Genomic DNA, 20,536 nt, shown 5'->3' on the forward strand with positions numbered 1-20,536 from the left:
TCAGCTCGCTATGGCAAAGAAAAAGAAAATTCAAATCATTTTCACTTCAACAATTAATCAATCATCAAACTACTTGCAGATTATTTTCCTGACAATCAATTTATTGTTTCCAAGACTCGATCCAGTGTCTAACTGTGGTGGAGTCACGGTGTGAAACAGGCAGGAACTGCAGCAGGACATTTCTTCAGCCACATGACAGATACAGCCGACATGTCGGGGGGGAAAAAAAACGTATTGCTATTTGAAAAGGGCATTTCTGCACCCAGGAGAGAAAGCCAGGGGAGCTTTCAATCCCCCCTGTGCCCCCCGCTGCAATGTATATGAGACTGGAAAATAAATCAAGTGATGGATTATTCCAACAGTGTTTCTGCGAGTGGAAAAATCTCTACTCTTCGTGTCAGGAAATGATCTATGCAAATTGAAACCTCGGCAGAAGATGAATGAGATTGTAAAAACCTAAGCAATATGGAAGCATCATGACTGGCTGCCTTAGGAAATCTATCTGGCAGCTCATGCAGTTATCAAACAGTGGAAAATCAATCTGGAAAGCTTTTGATCAGACGGAGACCAAATATTGTGAAGGCAAAATGATAAATACAACAAACAGTTGGCAAGAATGATTAAAGAAAAATATTTTAGTCTTGGCAGATCAAAGCTGTTCCTCTTATTATCTTAATATTATTTGATTTAAATGAATTATCTAAAGACAAAGATAAATTGTATATTTCTTCTTTAAATAAACTTTTGATTATAATGCTTTTACTTCCATTTTGTGTTTTGGAAAAGGTGAAGTTTGCCAGGAAGTGGAGGAGAAAAACCATATTGTACTCCATCACAAGTAAAAGTCCTGTGAATAAGACAAGTAAAAGTACACAAATACTGTCCATCAATTGGTTTTGACTTTAAGTGGAGCTGCAACAATTAATTGATTAGTTGATTAGTGTCACTTTTATTAATGTTTTAAAGGATAGTGTTTTGTGATGTAAATATTTCCTGGCCTTTCTTTTGGGATAAGTGTATATCAGTATTGGAATCATATCAATATTGAATGGTATTGGAACATCTTTAGATCATTGCCATTTTTTTGTCTTAGTTTTGTTTGTCAAAACTTCTGTGACTTGAGCAAATTTACTTTTCTTTCCCAGTTCTTTCGTAAACTTAAGTACCAGGACATGATGCATGTAGCTCGGCTTATGGATGGGAATTCTATCACATGAGTGGGAAAAACAAAAACGCAGGGAAAGATTTTTTTAAAATGTATTTATGTATTTATTTATTAATTCATTTATGGGGTTTTCAGGTCAACAGTATGTATCACACAGAAGTGGTATACGTCACCTGACAGCTGAGAACATGAAGATTAATTTAAGGTGGTTTTTATAGTCATAATTTTGTAATAAACATTGTGTTTTCTTAAGGTGCTAATTCAAAATTTGAAAGTTTGGAGCATATAAAGGCGTAGAACATTGTGATGGAAGTATATGATGGTCATTCCCATGATGCTCTATCATGTCTCATACACTGTTGCACCATTTACCACACAGTTTTGGTGCAAAATTTAACCATTTTTGACTACTGAAGAATTGATAAAAATCCCCCCAAAATACCACATTAAGACACCAAGACAGTGGGGAACACCAGGGGAAAATACACACTCTGATTAGGGATGAAAGTCTTTTGACATATGGAGATGTTAGTAAGAATTGTTCCTTCCTGTGATTGGATGGTGAGCACTTTCAGTCTGGGACCCCCTTGTTGTTAAATTGCGTGTGAAAGGCATCCATCCTCTGAAGGCTGCAGGTCTCTAGTTTGTGGTTGTGAAGTTTCATGAGGCTGTGGTTACCCTAGAGGTCACTATAGGTCATCTCATACAGAGAGGTCAAGTTTCAAAAAAAATCTCTCACTACAATGAAACAGCTGCAAGCACGAACATCATCACACACTGAATCCACAACAGTCTCAGCTTTCCAGTCAGACCTAAATTATTATATTCAAATACTGTTTATAGATGCCGGTACGCAGAAATATTCAAATAGAATAAGCATCGATAACAGATTTATACTGCATACAAATAACTGCATGGTTTTTGTCCACAGCTGCATGAGAATAGCACAGTGGGCGTGTCTGTAAAAAGGAAACTCTTGAATATCCACAGAACACATTTTTATTCAGATATCTTGAGGTGAGACGTCAAAGGACCCCTTTGAAAATGGCCATGCCAGTTTTTCCCTCGCCAAAATTCAGCATAACTTTGAAGCGTAAATTAGAAGAAGTTAAAGAAAAATTCAAATATCCTACAGTGCAGAATAAATACACTGTGTTTGACGGCAGACGTACAGATCCCCTTCATAAATGGCCTTCAGATATTTTAGCATGAAACAGCATCCTCTAGTGTTTAAGAGACAGAGTCACACATTTAATCAGAAATTAAAATAGGCTTAAAAAGAATTTAATGGCCGACACTACACACTTATTATTGCAACCGAGAATAAACGTTAGACACAAGATGTAACTCTGCCCTCTGGAAAATCCTTCTGGGATTTGGCTTTATAGAGAAATTAACTGTCAGGAAATGTGGCTTGTTAGGGACATTTTTTCCTTTTCCTTTAGTATCCAATATATTCAGCATGGAAAAAAAAACATTAGAGATTTGATTTATATTTAATTTGATATGAATTTCCCTTTGCTGTGAAGTTGAAGAATATTGTGGGTGGATATTCAGTATTTTGAAGGTAACGAGAGGGATTAATATAATATTTTGTTTGTGTAGTTATTTTTATTATTACATTTTATTTATTGTTGTTAAAATTCCATGTTCGTAAGAAGAGATGGACAGACTACAAACCAACTGAACCAGTTGAAATCCAGAAAAGCATTAATATAGAACCATGCTAAATCCAACAGAGAGACTATTTAAATTCATTAGATATATCTTAAGGAATGACAACAGATTATATTGAAAATGAATGACTTTTTCTTAACTATTTCTTTCTTTCTGTCTTTCTTTCCTAGTTACTTAGTTTAGGCTCAGGGTCCCTGTATTGAAAACAAAAGTCCTTTTTTCAACATTTGGTTAATACAGAAAAACACATGAACAAAATTTTCACTCGTATTTTGTTTTTTAGTTTGCCAGACTGAATTGATTAATTGAATGAACCGATGATACACAGACCGCTCAGAACTTCACTGACTTCTGTCAGAGAGCACTTTACTGAACAGATGTTAATTTGAGTTTCCCTACAGTAGAGAAAGAAGAAGAATCAAAAGAAGAAGAAGAAGAATAAGAAGCAGAAGAAGAAGATGAAGGAGGGTCAACAGCTGAATCTCCTGTTTGGCCAAGCAAAGTTGGCCATTCGTTTGAGTAGGAAAGTAAAGCTAAAAGAGAGGACATTGATTGTTTGTTGAGTCTAGTTAGGACACATATGTTAGTAAAATAAAAGTTATGTTAAAATGGAAGATTTGGATTCTTTTCAAAAGGTGTGGGATTATGAGCTCAAACTGTTTTTTCCTTAAAGGGTTTGGAAATCACTCTTAAAGATGTGCTGCTTTAATCTAATTTACTTCATTTTGTTTTGTATGGTGTTTTGTGATTACTTGGTGCAATTTTGGGTGAATGAGGAATATTTTTATCTGAATAAACTGACTGACTAAAACTCAAAACTCCTTCTTTCTTTGTTTCTCCTAATAACAACAATAGTTGGACAAACTGGATCTCACATGTTTTGCAAGCGTTTGTTACAAACGTTTCTGATTGGCTCTTTCTCAGATACTGGGCGGTTCATGCGACAGCAGCGACCAATAGCGTTTGAGCTCACTGCCTGATACCAAAAAGTAAACAGACTTGTTTTGATCTGTCAGTAAATCAGACGTCCCTGCGGGCTGAGGGTAGCCATTATACAAAGGATTTAATGACAAAACACTGTTCAAAACGCTTTGTTTTTGACGAACACGAAGACATTTCGATGTAATTAGTTTGTTTCGGTTTCAGAGCAGTTTTTATAGTGCGCTGCATCAGCTAGAAGCAGGCTAATCAGCTGTTAGCATGCTAGCTGATTCTTGACCATTTAACCTAAGTTAACATTAGCTAACGGCTTAGCAGCGGCGTGACAGCCAGTAGTAGGACGTTTTTATGTGAGTATATATATATTCAAGTCTGTCTGCTTTCTCAGTAGATTACTATATAAGGTAAATTGTGTGTATAAGTTGATAAATATATCTGTGGCATTTAAATAGCCGTACCCGCCCTTCTTAGCCGCTAGCTGCCCAGCTCTCTGTGTGCCGGTGGCTTTCATTAATGTGAGATATGTGAATCTTCAGAGTGATGTCGGTATCAGACAGATAGAAGTGATGAAGCCTGAACACCAGTACCCTGCCATGACTGAGGACGGACAGCTGAGTCCGATGGGAAGACGCGCTCCGGGCTCCCCAGGCCGCCTGGGCCGACAGACCTACAGGAGCTCAGCCCATCACCGCAGCCTGCTGGACGGCCTGATGGCTCTCAGACTGGACGGCATCCTGTTCGATGTGGTGCTGCTGGTGGAGGGTCGACCCATCCAGGCCCACCGCATACTGCTGGCTGCCTCATGTGATTATTTTAGGTAATAAAACACATACAGAGTAGGTCTCCTTGTTCCTACTTTACTTTCAGTTTTTCCATGTTTCTGCTGCTGCTTTTTTGTCTCACAGCTTCAGCAAAATGCAGCCCTCATTGTGTTTCCACCCATGCAGATAGTCAAGACTAACCTAAAGGGAAAATTCACCACTTTTCGTGCAGCTGTCCAGTCAGTGTTGATGGTAAATGTAGTCATTTGAAGCAATAAAGTCCACCATGTGTCCTGCTGTGAAATCTGTTGTCCTTCCAGCAACCAGTGATATCACAGTGATGTCACTGGTATGAAGGATCTATAAATGACAGCAACCCATCTGGTTACTTTGCTCCTGCCTCATGCCCCCTTTTTTTGATGAAAACAATCCCTCTAATTTGACCGACGGTCAATACAAATTCGAGGTTTTTGCCAGTTTACACACATGGTCATAGCAGCCATACATCACTCCCATTTCATCGGGACGACCATGCCCCCCTTTTTGTATTGATCACTAGGGGTGGGTGATATGGCCTTGAAATGATATCACAATATTTTAGGGTATTTCTGCAATAATATTATTCTTGACAATGACAAAATACTGAAAAATATTTTTGCTTTAGAACTCAGAATAGCTCTCCTCGTACTCAACTTTGTTGAGATGGTGAATTTAGTTTGTTGTGTTGTCCCTTTTGCTGTTACAGTCTCCTTGCACTTCTTACCGTTTTGTAACCAAACCACTTCCACACTACGGAAATCACTCCCCTTTTTTGAACTTAGTCCTCCACTGCGGAGTTGGTAGCAATGTTACTTTCACTTTCAGCCATGTTTGTGTGTACCTTTGTGACATCATTCTGTCAAAAAAAGCTATTTCCATTTCACATTATATCACAATATGATTATTATTATTATATTATGGAAAAAATTAGAAGGATATGTTGTGAACAGTCTGATATGGCACACTCACACCAAAGACATCACATAATTGTTCATCGTAGGATTTGGGCTCCTAATGGCTCAAAAGTAAATTAGAGTGGTTGTTTTTATCCAAAAAGGGGCAGAGGCATGACGCTGGGGCACAGTACCTGGATGGGCTGCTCTCATCTGTTTCAGCTTGGATTTCTGCTGCTGCAGTCCAGTGTCAGAAGATGACACTTCCGAGTCGGTATTCCCGGCATCCACTCTAAATATGTTCCAGTGCATCTGCACAGGAAAACATAGACGGCTGCAGCAAATTGATGTTTGTATGGCACTTAACAGGCATCCACAGTGGCTGGTTAACAGGCTGGCACACATCAAAAGAGACTGGAATGGTAGGCTACAGCATGCTCACTTCTGTCAAGCACAAATCAACTGAATGGAAATGGAAACTATAAAGTTGTTACAGCACATTTCACAACACAAACACAAGTAACCATTATATCACATATTGTAATTACAATCAAAAAAATCTCAAAATGTACCTTTTTTGCTATACTGTGCAGCCCTAGCTATAGTCTAGGGTGGTGACACTGCAAGATGGGTGTGAGCTACTCTGCCAGCTCAGCTCTCTGAGCAGGAGAGCTCAGCTGTCAGAGGAATTTATTGCTTGAGTTGACTACATTTACCATCAACGCTGACTGGATATCCACATAAAAAGTGTTGGTTTGTCCCTTTAAATCTGCAGACTGAGCAGTACTCGGTGCACAGGCAGGAGTCATATGGATACCATTTACTGTGACAAAATGGCCAGAGGCCTCCAGGACTAAATATAGGCCTCTCCCCAGTTACGCTTTTCACAGAACCTGTTGTGTTTCATTCCATGTGCACAATGGCACATTCTGATCAGTGTGTGCAGGTGTCTGTCGAGACGGTGTGTGACAAGACACAGCAGAGACTTGTTGCTTGAGTCCAGGTTAAACAAATTTTCCCCTTTTGTGCACCACCCCATGCAGCTTATTGACACTGTCCTGGGATCAGCAGTAGTTTGTGTTTACTTGTGCTGTCTTTGTGTTTAGTTGTCTGGTTCCATCATGACATAAGCTTTCCTGGTTTTGGTCACAGAGAGGTCAGCCAGCAGTTTACTTAAGACAGAGCAGCGATATAGAGAGGTGTATTGAATGTCAAACAGTAAAACTCAAAAAGGCCGTATATCACTTTGTATTTTGTACTTTATATTGGTTTATAGATTATTCTTCAGGGGTGGAGGAAGATGCTTCTCATAGATAGCCTTGTCAGGTAAATAAAAGACATAAACATCCTGTTACAGAAAGCTTTTACTGAATGTTGTTGGATGTACTTTGTACCAACAGTTGAACGGAATAATTACTGAATATATTCAACAAAGGTTTAGTTGAAAGTAGAGCTGCAGTAATTAGTTGATTAATCAACTTGCTGATTGAAATAAATTTATTTGCCGACTATTTTTCAAGCAAAAATATCAAACATTTGCTGATTTCAGGTTCTTAAATGTGAGGATTTGCTGCTTTCCTTTGTCATTTATGATCGTAAATGAGGAGTCTTTGGGTTTTGGACTGTTGTTGGAAGCAATTTGAAGACATTCCTTTGGGCTCCTGGAAATTGTGATGAGCATTTTTCACATCTTATTGACATTTTTCGACTAAACGACTAAATTGGTCAATCGTGAAACTAATCCCGAGATGATAAAATGACTTCAAATCACTTTATTTGAAGGGATGTGCATTAGACTAACATGATGCTGTCGTAACACCGACATAACCATGTCATTTCACCTGTCATGAACATGAAGGAATCTTTATCAGTGTTTATGTCATTTTTAATACGAAGTTGACATTGTTTGGGAACCTAAAGGGCTGTTCACACCAAAAACAACAACTGCAACAATAACACAACATAATAAAGGGAGTCTGACTGATACTGGATTTTGAGGGTTAATACTGATATTAAGGACAGAAAAAATTCTGATATCGACATATCAGCTAATATTCTTTATTTTTATATATAAAATGCAAAATGACATCAGGGAACTGAAACAGTAAACCTTCACAGGTACTTTTTAAGATTATAATTCACTAAACTAATAAACACAAATAGAATTTGAAAAGGGACAAAAATACATAAAATATTGCCTATAAAACAAGAGAAAAATAACAACAATCTGCATGTTCTGTAAAAAATATATATCTGACATCGCTACTGATATAAAGCTAAATAGCTGTGCACAGTGAGTTCACACAACGACTGTAACAACAATGACAGACAAATGATATGGTTGGGAAAAACAGAAACACTGACAGCAAATCAAATCCATAAAATATTGTGGTGAGTACAAGTTACTTAACTTTTTTAACATAATATTTTGTCAGCATAACAGTCTTAAACACACCCCTTCAAATAAAGTGTTACAGCAGTTTCATTTAGCATTTTGTCTTTATTGGACAGTTCATTGTAGAAAACGACAGCAGACATGAGACATACATGTTCTGCAGCAAAAGTACCCGTCAGAATTCGAACGGGGGTCATTGTGACTACATGTTGTCATCACTGGGCCACCAGGTTACTCCACCGTAAACCATTTAAGAGCATTTCACTGTTCTCCACCAGGGGAATGTTTGCTGGAGGACTTCGGGAGACGCAGCAGAAGGAGATCCCGATTCATGGAGTGTCCTACATGGCCATGAAGAAAATACTTGACTACATCTACACTTCAGAGATCGAGTTAGACCTGGACTGTGTTCAGGAAGTCCTGATAGCTGCCACACTGGTACAGGTAAGATCGTTGTTGTTCTTTTTTTATTTATTTTTTAACAACATGATGATTGTTGTTCTGTTTTCTTTCAGCTGATTTATATCTGTTTGTGTGTTAAAGCTTGAGGTTGTCATCAGCTTCTGCTGTGATTTCCTTTTTTCCTGGCTGGACGAGAGCAACATCATAGAGGTGCATCATCTCGCCGACGTCTACGGTCTGCAGCAACTTAATGCGAGGGTCCACTCCTACATCCTCAAGAACATCCAGACTTTGTCTCGAACAGACGTGTACCGACAGCTGCCCCCCGATGAAGTCTTCAGAGCGCTGAGCAGCAACGAGCTGCAGGTGAACAGTGAGAACGAGGCGTACGAGGCGGCGCTTCACTACCACTACAGCCCCGAGCAGGTGGAGACTGACCAGGTGTACTTGCAGGTCAGTCCCAAGGTGTGTCTGCATTTTGTACTCGTCTCTACAGCTCCATCAGATACACACTATATAGTGAGCAAAAAAGGGATCACCGTTATTGATCCTATGGGGATGCCCAAATCGATTAGCCACTCATCGTTATCAACCTTTATTCAGGAAAAATATGCAACTAGGAGATTGAGATGAATGCTTTCTAGCTGCCATTTGTAAAAACAAATAGATGACACAAAATTTGAGCAGTTCTCAGCTGAGGTAGTGTCACTGTTGCATGCTAACTAACATAAAGGCAGGGAGAGAGCATTAATCAGTGGGATCTCAGACTGATTAAAAAAAAAAAAGAATCAAAAAATGTAGTTGAGCGCCGGGCCAAATAAGTCTGCAGAACATTTAACATCATGCTGGTCACACAGACACGTCCGTTGAGTTATGAATGAGAGACGAAGACAGGCAGTCGTGTCTGCAAGGGAACTCCAGACACACCGGAGATCACAAGAGAGTGATCATTTTCAAATCTTGTCAAAGTTTTGCAAGTCAAGATGTGTGCAGCTTCAAAGACGACCACAAATAAATAAATGTATGGGAAACAGCGGGTGATGCATGTTTCAGCAGTAAAACTAAAAAAAATAACAGATTAAAGAAGAAGAGTACAGAAAACTGAAGGAGTCTGCAGTAGCAAGGCCAAGCATGCCGAAGCTTCCATGTAAACAGTAAATCCAAAACACGCTATCCAGACTTGTTGAAGCTGCCTGATTTTAAAATGGCAAAACTATATTGAAACATCCATTTTAACACAACTTGTGTAGTATAATCCAGGTCTCATTTATCTAGTCCTGTGCTCAGTACTCCCAAAAAAACCCTGCTAATGAAATCAATTCAGTCATTTATTCAGGCAGGCATTGAAGGCAAAGTAGTACTACACACTCTTGCATGCGGCTGATGTGATGAGGTGTGTGGGGGTGGAGTCAAGCAGTGTCTTCATGCTAAGTTGCTAACTAGTTAATGGTTTTGGAAAGTTAATGAACAATCACTGCGTCATTTTCTGTTTTCAGCACGACTTTGAGATAACTCTGTTCCCAACAACCGTGTTTGCTATATTAGCGAGGTAGCTCGCCAGCTACAGCATGTCAGTACACAAGCAACGTAATGTAAGTGTGACATTTTGATCTGCTCATCAGCTCACTGGCAACTCCGCTCTAACTGCTCTAACAAAACACAGACACACTCAGTATCGGCCAATGTGGCTCACAGACGATCAGCAACCAATATTGGTGGCAAAAAAATGTGATTGGGGCATCCCGATGTACCTGCTCAGTTTTACTGTGCTTTAGTTTTACTCACACTTTGTCGAACCTTCATCTGCCTGTCAACTCATTTTTGAGTCTTTATGACCCAAAGGACAATCTGAAGATGCTCGATGCTGTGCGTTTCTGTCTGATGGAGAAACAAGTGTTGCAGAGGCTGCACAGCAGACTGGACCAGTGTCCCCTGAAGGATTCTGTGTCCGCCGCCCTGCGGTACCACGAGCAGGAGATCTGGCAGCCCATCATGCAGAGTCCTCTCACCCAGCCTCGCTCCACCTTGCACTGTATACTGGGCTTTGGGGGGATGTTCAGCTCCAGCTCCCTCACAGAGAGCGAGCATTTGTTTCAGGTGTTCCACCCGAGCTGGGGGGAGTGGAGGACGCTCACTGCAGCTCACGCCCCTCGGATGTCAAACCAGGGCATCGCCGTGCTCAACAACTTTGTTTATCTAATCGGAGGAGACAAGAACACCAACGGGTTTCGTGCCGAGACTCGCTGCTGGAGGTGAGATCCCATCTCATTTATTCTGTTGATAAGAGGACAGACTTGAACTGTTGAACTATTTTTACAATGTGTTCTCTTTAGGACGGAATCCTACACCTATTTTCTTTATTGATGAATCTGTTGGTTATTTTTCAGGCTGGTCCAAAGTCTTGAAAGTTTGGAAAATGCTTATTTTTAACTGAAATGTTTTCAAGATTGGGAATATGCTTCCCAAAATATCAGTAGAATGGACTCAGTTGCACCAACCAGACTTAAGTCTAGTCTTGACTACGCACTAACTGCTAATAGCTAAGCATTTCTAATTTTGGGGCAAGTTATGGAAGATGTGAGCACTCTAAAGGCATTTTGAGGTAAGAAAATTACCAGACCTGTTCAGCCAGCTCAGTTTGATAACCAATAAGAAGAGAGAGAAGAGAAATATTGACATAAATGGTTGTTCTGATAAAGTAGATAGGCAGATGGATTGATTTTAACTTTCGCACTGAACTAATAAACATCCCCAGACTCCTTTTTAAAATTGTGCAATTTGGAAAATTGCTGAGACACTTTGAAAAGTGAGAAGAAACTTAATAAGGCACAAGTCCACAACCCTGGTGTTTCATCTACACAACCACTGTAGACCATTGTTGACCAAAGGCCTTTTAATATTTGAAATAAAATGATCCCGTCACTAGATTAGTCTTCTGTTGATCCCTTAGTCTGTAAAGTAGTGAGCATTAAATAATCCTGTTCAAAAAATGCAGTCAGAGTTAATATGAACAGCTGGTAAAATACACTGACAATATACAATGATTGCCGTGGGTGTTAAAGGATCCTGGGAACTTTATTTTTGACAGTTGCATTTATAGTAACAATTTAGATGTGATGATAAAAGTTTCAAGAGTCTGGAAAGAAACAAACATTTCTTTGGCCTTTCTGTACTGCAACCTCTTGTTTTTCTCTTTTTTTTTTTGCTGATGCGGATGTATTTGCAATAAGCTAATATTGGCTGATATATAAGCCCACCTCCTGAGTTATTGATCGGACAACGGTTTCAAATGTCAACATGTTCTCAGATTGTTTGCTTTGCCTCTTTCCTGTCTTTATTCAGGAGTTTGGTCTTTGAATATGAGAGCATGACTCATTGATTTCACATTCAGTTTCTGTGACGCTTTCACCCTAAACCCTGCCCTCTGCTGTATGAGGAATGTTGACAGCGTTATTGCAACAAGGAGAAGTGCTGAAGCTGGAGCGCAGGAGCGCAGGAGATCTGTGCCAGCAACAGTATATCTGAGCTCAAGCATTCGAGCAGAAGCAGAGCAAATCTATGGGCAAGCAGGGGGTATCTGAGTGCGAGGGCAGGGCAGCATCTCAATGTGAAATCGATGAGTCACGCTCTCAAACTGAAAGATGAAAGACAAGAAAAAAGCCTTGTGTGTGACCAACTGTTCAAACTGCAAATAAATTCAGTTTACACAGATATAACAGAGAGAAAAGTAGAAAATCCTTACAGCTGAGAGGCAGAAACCAGTGAATGTGTGGCGTTTTAGTTTAATTTAATCGATTATCAAAACTAGGGTCTGACTGATATTGGATTGTGGGGGCTGATGCTGACACAGACATTAGGAAATAAAAAAACATTGATATATTGACAAATAAATACATAAAGATGCATTTTGTTGCAATAATCCCTCAAAAATGGTTCTGACACTTGTGACAAAGAACTTAATGAACCAAAATGATATCAGGGATCTGAAACAGTAAACTTTCACTGGTATTTTAAATAATTATAAATAACTATATAAAAAAACAGATAAAACAATATATATGGACATATTAAATGTAAATTAATGAAAAGCATCAAATATACATAATTGGCTGCCTATAAAGCCAACAAATAAAACCAATCTGCATTATATTCTTTCAAAAAAAAAATTCTCATATTGGCACATTTCTGACAAAGTACAGACCAGTACCAATATAGACGTTATAGCTGTGATTGGCCAATACTGGGCTGATAATATTGGTCTATCAATATATCGATCGAGCTCTAATCAAAACTGTGGTGTGGATTCAATTTCTGACAACGAACTGATTCATCCACTAATTATTTCAGTGCCGGTTCGACTAATTGTTGCCTTTGTGTGTAAAACAAACCTGCCGTATTAATAACTGACAGATGTGTTGTGAATTTAGAGTTCACAGATTTTCTTCCTGCTGATTGAATTATTAAAAGTTATTTTTTCTTCACCTTTTTGACCCGTGTCCATTTTTCCCCAGATACGACCCTCGTCACAACAGCTGGTGCGCCATCCAGCCTCTGAAGCAGCAGCACGCTGACCACTGTGTCTGTGTGCTGGCCGGTTTTATTTATGCCATCGGAGGGCGGGACTACAGCAACGAGCTGGACTCAGTGGAGCGCTACGACCCACACACCAACACGTGGGAGTTTGTGTCCCCCCTGAAGAGAGAGGTATGAGACCTGTAATACTGCTGCCATCCACACGATGGCGCTACACACTCACCTGTGTGTTGGGGGGGGTTCCTGTCATACACCAGGTGTTCCCCTTTAACCGCGGTCTAACCTTCCCTGCAGGTGTACGCTCACGCTGGAGCAGTGCTGGATGGGAAAATGTACATCACATGTGGGCGCAGAGGGATGGCGTACCTCAGAGAGACCTACTGTTATGACCCCGCAGCCAATAGCTGGACAGCGTGCGCTGAGGGGCCGGTGGAGCGGGCGTGGCATGGCATGGCGGCTCTCAACGGACGTGTTTATGTCATCGGTGGAAGCAACGATGAGTGCAGTTACCGGCGTGACGTCCTGAAGGTACGATGTCACAAGTGATCAGTGGTGTTTCCTGTTGCAGGGTGAAGGCAGTGTTTACACTGTGAAGCTGCAGCCGTCTCACAGGCTGTCACACAGATCGACTCCTTTCATTTTTTCCAGTCTTTTTACACAGATGTTCATGCAGATGTTCCATTTGTTTTGTTTTTTGTGTGTCTCAACACACACACACTCTCTATTAAACAAATTTTAATTTAGGGATGCAAGATAATATCAGCATGTTATCTTAAAATGACACATCAGTACTGGACAGAAATGGAACATTTCTGCTGATATTACAGGTCATTAAGATGACGCTTTAATGATGCACACAAAATGTGTGTGTGTCCACGGTAGAGGCAGAATTATCTTTTGCAGCAGCTCCGTCACGTCTGCCTGAGAGCAGTTAGATGAACAGAATCAGACACTTTCTTTTTGTTTCCCTCCTGGTTTTATATAAACGTCTCAGTTGTTTCTCTCTTGTGATTCTGGTGCCCACACCACGTACACATGTAAAAGGTTAAAACGCTTTTACGGAGGCTTCTGTAAAACATCTCTGAATTTTCTTGCTTATAATCCAGTTTCCTGAGTAGATATGATTGCTGCATTGCTTTTTTAAAAATGTATTCTGTGTTGGCTGTAAAGTGCAATCAAAAAAGGCTCCTAAATATTTAAACTCCTCTACTGCATCAGCAGGCTGGTCATTAATCACAACAGGTGGAAAATAATGACAGGCATTAGTAGCAGTAGGAGAGGTTTTCTTATTTTGGACGGTGGATGTGTTCACTGCCAGTGGGCCATCATGACAAGAGTAGGCATAATAATATGTTAATTCCTCTGTAGGAGAGGCTTCGTGTTCTCTGCAATTAGATCGAAAATAATCTGTGCATATTTCGGCCAAATCGACCAAATGAGCTGGAAGATGTTGGCATATCAGATATCAGCAAAAGTCCAATATCGTACATCCCTATTTAAAATGAGAAAATATTTAATAGTTTAAGTCCAACCTTATTTTACTAAAGAAGGTATTTGTGAGCTGGAAAGTCTGAGGCCTCCTTTATAAAATGGACTTTTTGGAAATCGGTTTGAGATAAATAGAAAACCAAGTATATGTAGTTATTTATGAAACCTTAGTTTGACATAGAAATGATCTAGTCTCTAAGCCTAGTTTAAGTCTGGACTTGTCTTCAGTGATTTCTCTGCTGATAATGTGGAGGTACTGCAGCCTGTGGTGAACTTTGCTTCAGCTTCATGAACAGAGTGATAAGAATTATCAGTTAAAGGTGTGAGGACATGTTTGTGTTTGTCGGCTCCACTGAGTGTCATGTTTTGTTTGGCTTCAGTCTCAAATACCATCGCTGTGATCTCATGTTACAGAAAGTTCACTTCTCTCTTTTATTCACCGTAAAAGAAAAAGAAAAAGAAAGTTTAGAAAACTCATAATTTTGAGGCAAATGTTTTCACTTAATTCTTAATGTTTAATATAAGCTAAAACAAGATTTTTACTGTTCAGCATCTTTTATAAATCAAACAGAAGCACACTGTCAGAAATGATCTCAAGACTGAGTTCAAGTTCAAACCTAAAGATATTTTTCTGACTGAAGCCTTGGGAGTTTTGGTTCACTGATTTGAACAGCAGCTCTTACATGAAGCAGAGAGTAATTCATCTCCCATGTTTTTTGTTTTTTTTAAGGTGGCGTGCTTTGACCCTGAGGCCAACTCTTGGTCTTTAATGACCCCCCTCCCCGCTGGACACGGAGAACCCGGCGTGGCCGTGCTGGACAGTCGCATCTACATCCTGGGAGGACGCTCTCACGACAAAGGCAACAGAATGAAGTACGTCCACGTGTACAACACCGACACAGACGAGTGGGAGAACGAGACGGAGTTCAAGGAGCGCGTCTCCGGCTTGGCGGCGTGCGTGGTCCTAATGCCCACCGCTGTGATCGCCGAGGCCCGAAACTGGGAGCAGCGCACCAAGGCCTCATGGGAGGACGTGGACATGGACAACACAGAGGACTCTAGTGAGGACTGACGCAGCAGCCTCACGGAGCTGAATGTCTGAGCACTGGAGACTGTCGAGAACTTTTCATACACAGCATGTTAAATTTTGGGTACCTTTTTTCGTGGCGGTGGCGGTGGCGGTGGCGGTGGCGGTGGCGGTGATGGTGATGGCAGCAGCATCATGTCCTTCTTGCACGTCGATCACTTTGAGTGCCTCTGAACCAAAGTGTCATTCAGGACGGACTTTCTTCTCAAATATCTTCTTAGATAATCATACTCCGTCCATGACTCCTTGCTAAGCTAACGTTTGCTGATCCCGCATCATTTCCTGTCACTGTTTATCATACAGAGGTGAGGACTGGTTATCCATTAACATGGTACCATGGAGGACTCTCATCTGCCCTGGTTTCTTCTTCTAAGAATTTTTGACATAACATCTTGTGGAATTGAGAGGCTGCAGCTCGGCTCTTAGTTAATTAGTTAAAATGTTAATTTCTGAGAATTAAAGACTATTGTTGCGGTTTTTAATTCTATTTTAGTTTATAACTTATGAATTATCTTCACATCCAAACTACTGAGGAATCATGAAGTTTAACATTGTGCCTTGTTTCTGTGGTAACATCGTAAACTTGTGTATTTTTAAGTTTCGGTTCGTTCTGCAGACGGAGATGAGCCTTTAGGTTCTGTGCCTCTGATATCACAGTGTGTCTGAAGAAACTTTGTCGAACTGATCTCAGTTTGAGGCACTGGTGCTACAGGTTGTAGACATCAGCTCACGATACGTTGCCATGTCTGTAAAAATGATGTCTGAACATCAAGTCTTGATATTTGTGTGATGAAAACCAAACTGTGTTGTTGTTTTTAAATTTCTTTGATGCTATACTGGTTTTTCCATGAAGACTCAATCCAAAGAGCACAATGAGGAGTAGTTTAGTTTCTGTGAAGTCGAGCTTTGCTTCATGCTTCTGCTTGTTGCCTCAGTTCACCGTTACGCTGTTTAATAGAAACACTGGAAAGAAGGTTCCCTCTCTGCTGCGTATCTGTTATTTCTCTGTCGTTGATAAGCTCCACAAACAAGAAGTCTGGTTTAAAATGTACTTTCCTTTTTCATATGATGAGAGTTATGTCTTAAGAAAAACTGCACTGTAGTAGAACACACTGTCGCACAAGATATGCAAATTTAATATCCTATTAATGTGATCAATTTTGAAATTTAATAAAAAACAGTAATATATTGTTTTGGTTATGTGTGCACACTAGTATCAGAGCTGCAGCTCCTGCTGACGACACCGAGATCATGGCCTCTGTAGTTTTCTGGTAATTTGGGGTTTTTAGCACCACAGGTGGGAGTATATTGTCCTACACGTGGTGTGTATTATTTAAGCTGATTCTTGTATTTTTTTATGTAATTATCAGATTGTTTTTTTGGTCAGGATTATTTTTTCCAAGTGTATGTTGTTGTAATACTAATTTTGGCCACAAGAGGCTGAAGTGCGCCACTACCCCCTGTTCTAAATGGGACTAAAAGCATTTATGTTGTCTCCCATACAAGTTTTAATTTCACCTGCCAAAACTTTTCCCTTCCTGTTTTTACAGACGACAGAAAGGTCTAAACACTGAGATGAAACCAGTTTAGATCAGACTGAAAAAACATTATAGTTAATGTCAGTAACATTTGATCTATATTCTAACAAGTTGCACATCTCTCATTATGAAACATGCATCTTCTTGGTCTCTCCTCATCCCCTTCAATCACCTGAAATTCAGCCATTGTCTAATGTTTCAAAGACTGTTTCACTTTTGGTCCCTTAAAAATTTTCTGAGGAAAAGGATCACTGAAGGCCGTTCTAGCAACGCATGAGGGAAGACTATGCAACTCATTTGTCTCCTAGGCCGGGACACAGAGGCTCAGGTCAAAGTGCATAAACTTCATTTTAGTGTCAAAAAGGAGAATTTTAAATTATTTACTCACCATTGTTTTTTTTTTAACATTCATCTCGTTTGCTGTTTTATTTCTCATTAGTCATCAGGTGAAAAGCAGCTGGGACGTCCATGTGTCTGCAGGACTGGGACCAGTCAGAGGACGTCCATCTGTAAAGAGGAAGGTGATGAAGGTGACGGTGACTCAGTAAAACACACAGCAGTCATTTTTGTCACCAGCCGAGGCCACACAACATTTTAACAGTGATGGTGACAGCTAGTTTCTGACAGTCAAGTTTATTTTCACCGTGTGTGTGTGTGTGTGTGTGTGTGTGTGTGTGTGTGTGTGTGTGTGTGTGTGTGTGTGTTTGTGTGAAAACACATTTTGTAAATTTCATCATTCATTTCTTACTGACTGCTAATAAAAGACATAAAACTACTGATGCCAAAACTACCATTATAGAATATTTATAAAACGCTTCTTAATTATGCTGTAAACACTTTAATTAATATTAATAAGGTCTTAAAACACATTAGATAAAAAATACAACAATGACCTGATGAATGCCAAATAGCTAAGATAAGATACGATAAGATCCATCAGCAGCGTTTCTACCTGTCAGCTTCATCTCATATTTAATAAGTTGTCTGCATTAAACCACGTCAGCAGATCTTCATGGTCAAAAAGTTTCATTTGGCATCAAATGAACAGATTCATACACTAAAGTTTTAACACTTTACACTGCTTTATATCTGATTATTAATGATTTAAAAAGTGTTTAACCTAATTAGTAGTATAATTATAAACCATTAAGAAATCCTCATATGTGCACTGGTGTACACTCAACTGTTGACTCTGTTTATTGTTTATATTTGAATGCATATTGTTTATGTTCCCTCTATTAGTATTTCATTCTGTTTCATTCATTCTTCTGTGTTTACATGCTCATTATTAATTGTTTTTTTATCGCTGTTCTTTCTAATTTACCGTCCTCTTCACTGCTGTAACACTAATTCAACAAATGTTCCTGTTGTGGGACTAATAAAGTATAATATCTTATCTTATTTATAGTGCAGTCTTATTTTTAAGTATCAAACTGCTTATTTTTTGGTAATGATTAAACTTGATTAACTTTCAGCATTTTTAATATCCTTACTCTTTTTGAGTTTGTCATTTAAAATCTGTCTTTTTATTTATCAATTGAATTAAAAAAAAATCTAAAACTTTGCAAGGTGCTTAAAAGAAACAGTTGTCTGGAATGACGAACTCTTAATCATTGCAATAAAGTAATTTAAAAAAAAGTTTAACAGGATAGAAAAGTCAAGTTTATCTAACAGCATACGACTCTTCTGTCTGCAGACCATTTCTGATCAGGGAAAACATCCCCCAACATTTTAATGCAAAATAGGACAGATATCATAAATAGAGTCTTCCACCCCTGCAGTGGAGCCTTGGACCACCCCGCTGACCACAGTGACTTTGTGGTCTTTGTGGCTTGTACACTGAGGTGTGAAGTCTCCGACACGAGGGAAGTCATTAGTCTTCATTAGCAACTTCCAGGAGTTTCTTATGAAGTGCTGTGAAGTTGTCATTTGCCCCCTTTGCCAGGAAAGCTCGATCCCAGGTTTGTTTTCTTATGTGGGCGACCAAATGTGAGCTCAGCCGGCCGGCCGGCCCCTGATCGGCCCCTGGTCCTGGTCCCACGTGAGACCACAGTCACTGTCACAGATTAATCTGACATTTTTTCTACAGCAAAGAGGGTTGTTTTTAGTTTATTTCACTCATTTCAGTGTGTATTGTTCTATAACAATTTTACAAAACTAAAGATTTCAGTGTTTATTATTTTCTCAATTTGTTAAGTAATTAATCCTGTCACAGTCTCATCATGCTCCACATGTTTAGACTTATTTTTCAAGTCTTTCCTGTAACATTTATTTTCATTATCAATCTGTCAGTCCTTTTTTAAAATTAACTGATTAGTTGTTTTGTTTATAAAATGTCAGAAAATGGTGAAAAGTGTCAGTCAGTCCTCAGAAACCAGAAAGAAACCGGAAAATATTAACATTTCAGGAGCCAGAAAGACAATTATTTATTATCAAAATGGTTGGCGATTAGTTTGGATTATCAGATTAATCGTTGCAGCTCTAAATTTCAACAGTCTGTTGGTTTGTTCTCCTGCAGTTTTCTTGCTCTTTTTTCTGTAACACATAACACATGTTAAGTATTTGTCTGATACATGTTGCTCCATGCCTCCAAAATATGGAAAAACACTATGACCTCAAAGAAAATAATGATTTGGCGAATCTGACTCGTTAGGTTTATTTTCTTGTTGAAAGAAACACAACAAGGCAACATAAGATAAGATAATTGATCATTTATTGATCCTCAGAAGGGAAATTCAGGTGTTACAGCGGCACAAAGACAGAAATAAGAACAGATAAATGGAGAAACTTACAAAATAAATAATTATAAGAATAGAATAAAATAGAGACTTTCCAAGAGCAGTTAACCCTCTGGGCTCTGCATCAATCTGGAGGATTAAGCAACATTTCCATCAGTGAAAAATGAAGGATGAGAGGAAGAATCTGTTCAGTTGTGTTAAACAGCTGATTCCTCCCTGCGTCTCCTCCTCAGTGATGTTCCTCTTCCCAGGTGTCAGTCTTTGGCCATTTGCTTTAACTGCACAGATCCCCTTGTGCTCCACAGTTAACAGCTGCCAATATACAGCCCGGGCCCGGGGATCAGACGGCTCTGCAGCAGCCCAATAAAGAGCCCCCGGAGTGGACTGACGAGAAATCTCACACCTTTCGCTCACATTAGCCATGCAGCATGCCCTTTTGATGCTTAATTGGCCACTTTGAGGGGTTTGTAGAGATAGCAGCCCTGCGGCTGGAAACAACATGATGTCACAGGAGGCCCAGCAGCCTCACATGGCTGCAGACATGTCTTCCCCTGACAACACGTCCATTATGATTGGACTTTATCTGCTATGAGATGCTGTGTTGTTTATGGCCAATAATCTAAAAGTGTATCATAGATGGAATCATTTATTAGTTCATGTTTATCAGGGCTCCTAAGTTAAAGCAGAGGTTGTCATCATCTGTATCCGCATCTGTTCAGCCAACAAAGTTATCTTAGTTATAAGATTATATAAGTTATATGGAATGTAATGTAATGATTCACTGACATGAATCACAAACCAGGTTTGAGACACGGAGCCATGCATCAGTCTAAATATACAATTAACCGATTTTATGATCACTCAACTGAAGCTTTGCTTCT

The 20,536-nt window shown here is 39.5% G+C and overlaps 1 protein-coding gene across 2 annotated transcripts; it reads left to right on the forward strand.

The window, feature by feature from the left end:
• Nucleotides 1–3,829: 3,829 nt before the first annotated feature.
• klhl22 (kelch-like family member 22) lies at nucleotides 3,830–15,482 on the forward strand. Of its 2 annotated transcripts, none has more exons than XM_084727821.1 (8): nucleotides 3,830–4,131; nucleotides 4,318–4,598; nucleotides 8,148–8,313; nucleotides 8,413–8,736; nucleotides 10,114–10,523; nucleotides 12,783–12,975; nucleotides 13,099–13,332; nucleotides 15,023–15,482. In XM_084727821.1, the coding sequence occupies exons 2-8, from the start codon at nucleotides 4,348–4,350 to the stop codon at nucleotides 15,362–15,364; spliced, it is 1,920 nt and encodes a 639-aa protein (XP_084583947.1). In that variant the 5' UTR covers nucleotides 3,830–4,131; nucleotides 4,318–4,347; the 3' UTR covers nucleotides 15,365–15,482. The 2 variants fall into 2 exon arrangements, with proteins under 2 accessions (XP_084583947.1, XP_084583948.1); XM_084727822.1 differs by having other exon boundaries at nucleotides 8,413–8,724.
• Nucleotides 15,483–20,536: the final 5,054 nt, after the last annotated feature.

Source organism: Lutjanus erythropterus, chromosome 10 (genome assembly GCF_056507025.1).
Source record: "Lutjanus erythropterus isolate fLutEry1 chromosome 10, fLutEry1.hap2, whole genome shotgun sequence".
NCBI classification, from domain to species: Eukaryota; Metazoa; Chordata; class Actinopteri; order Lutjaniformes; family Lutjanidae; genus Lutjanus; species Lutjanus erythropterus.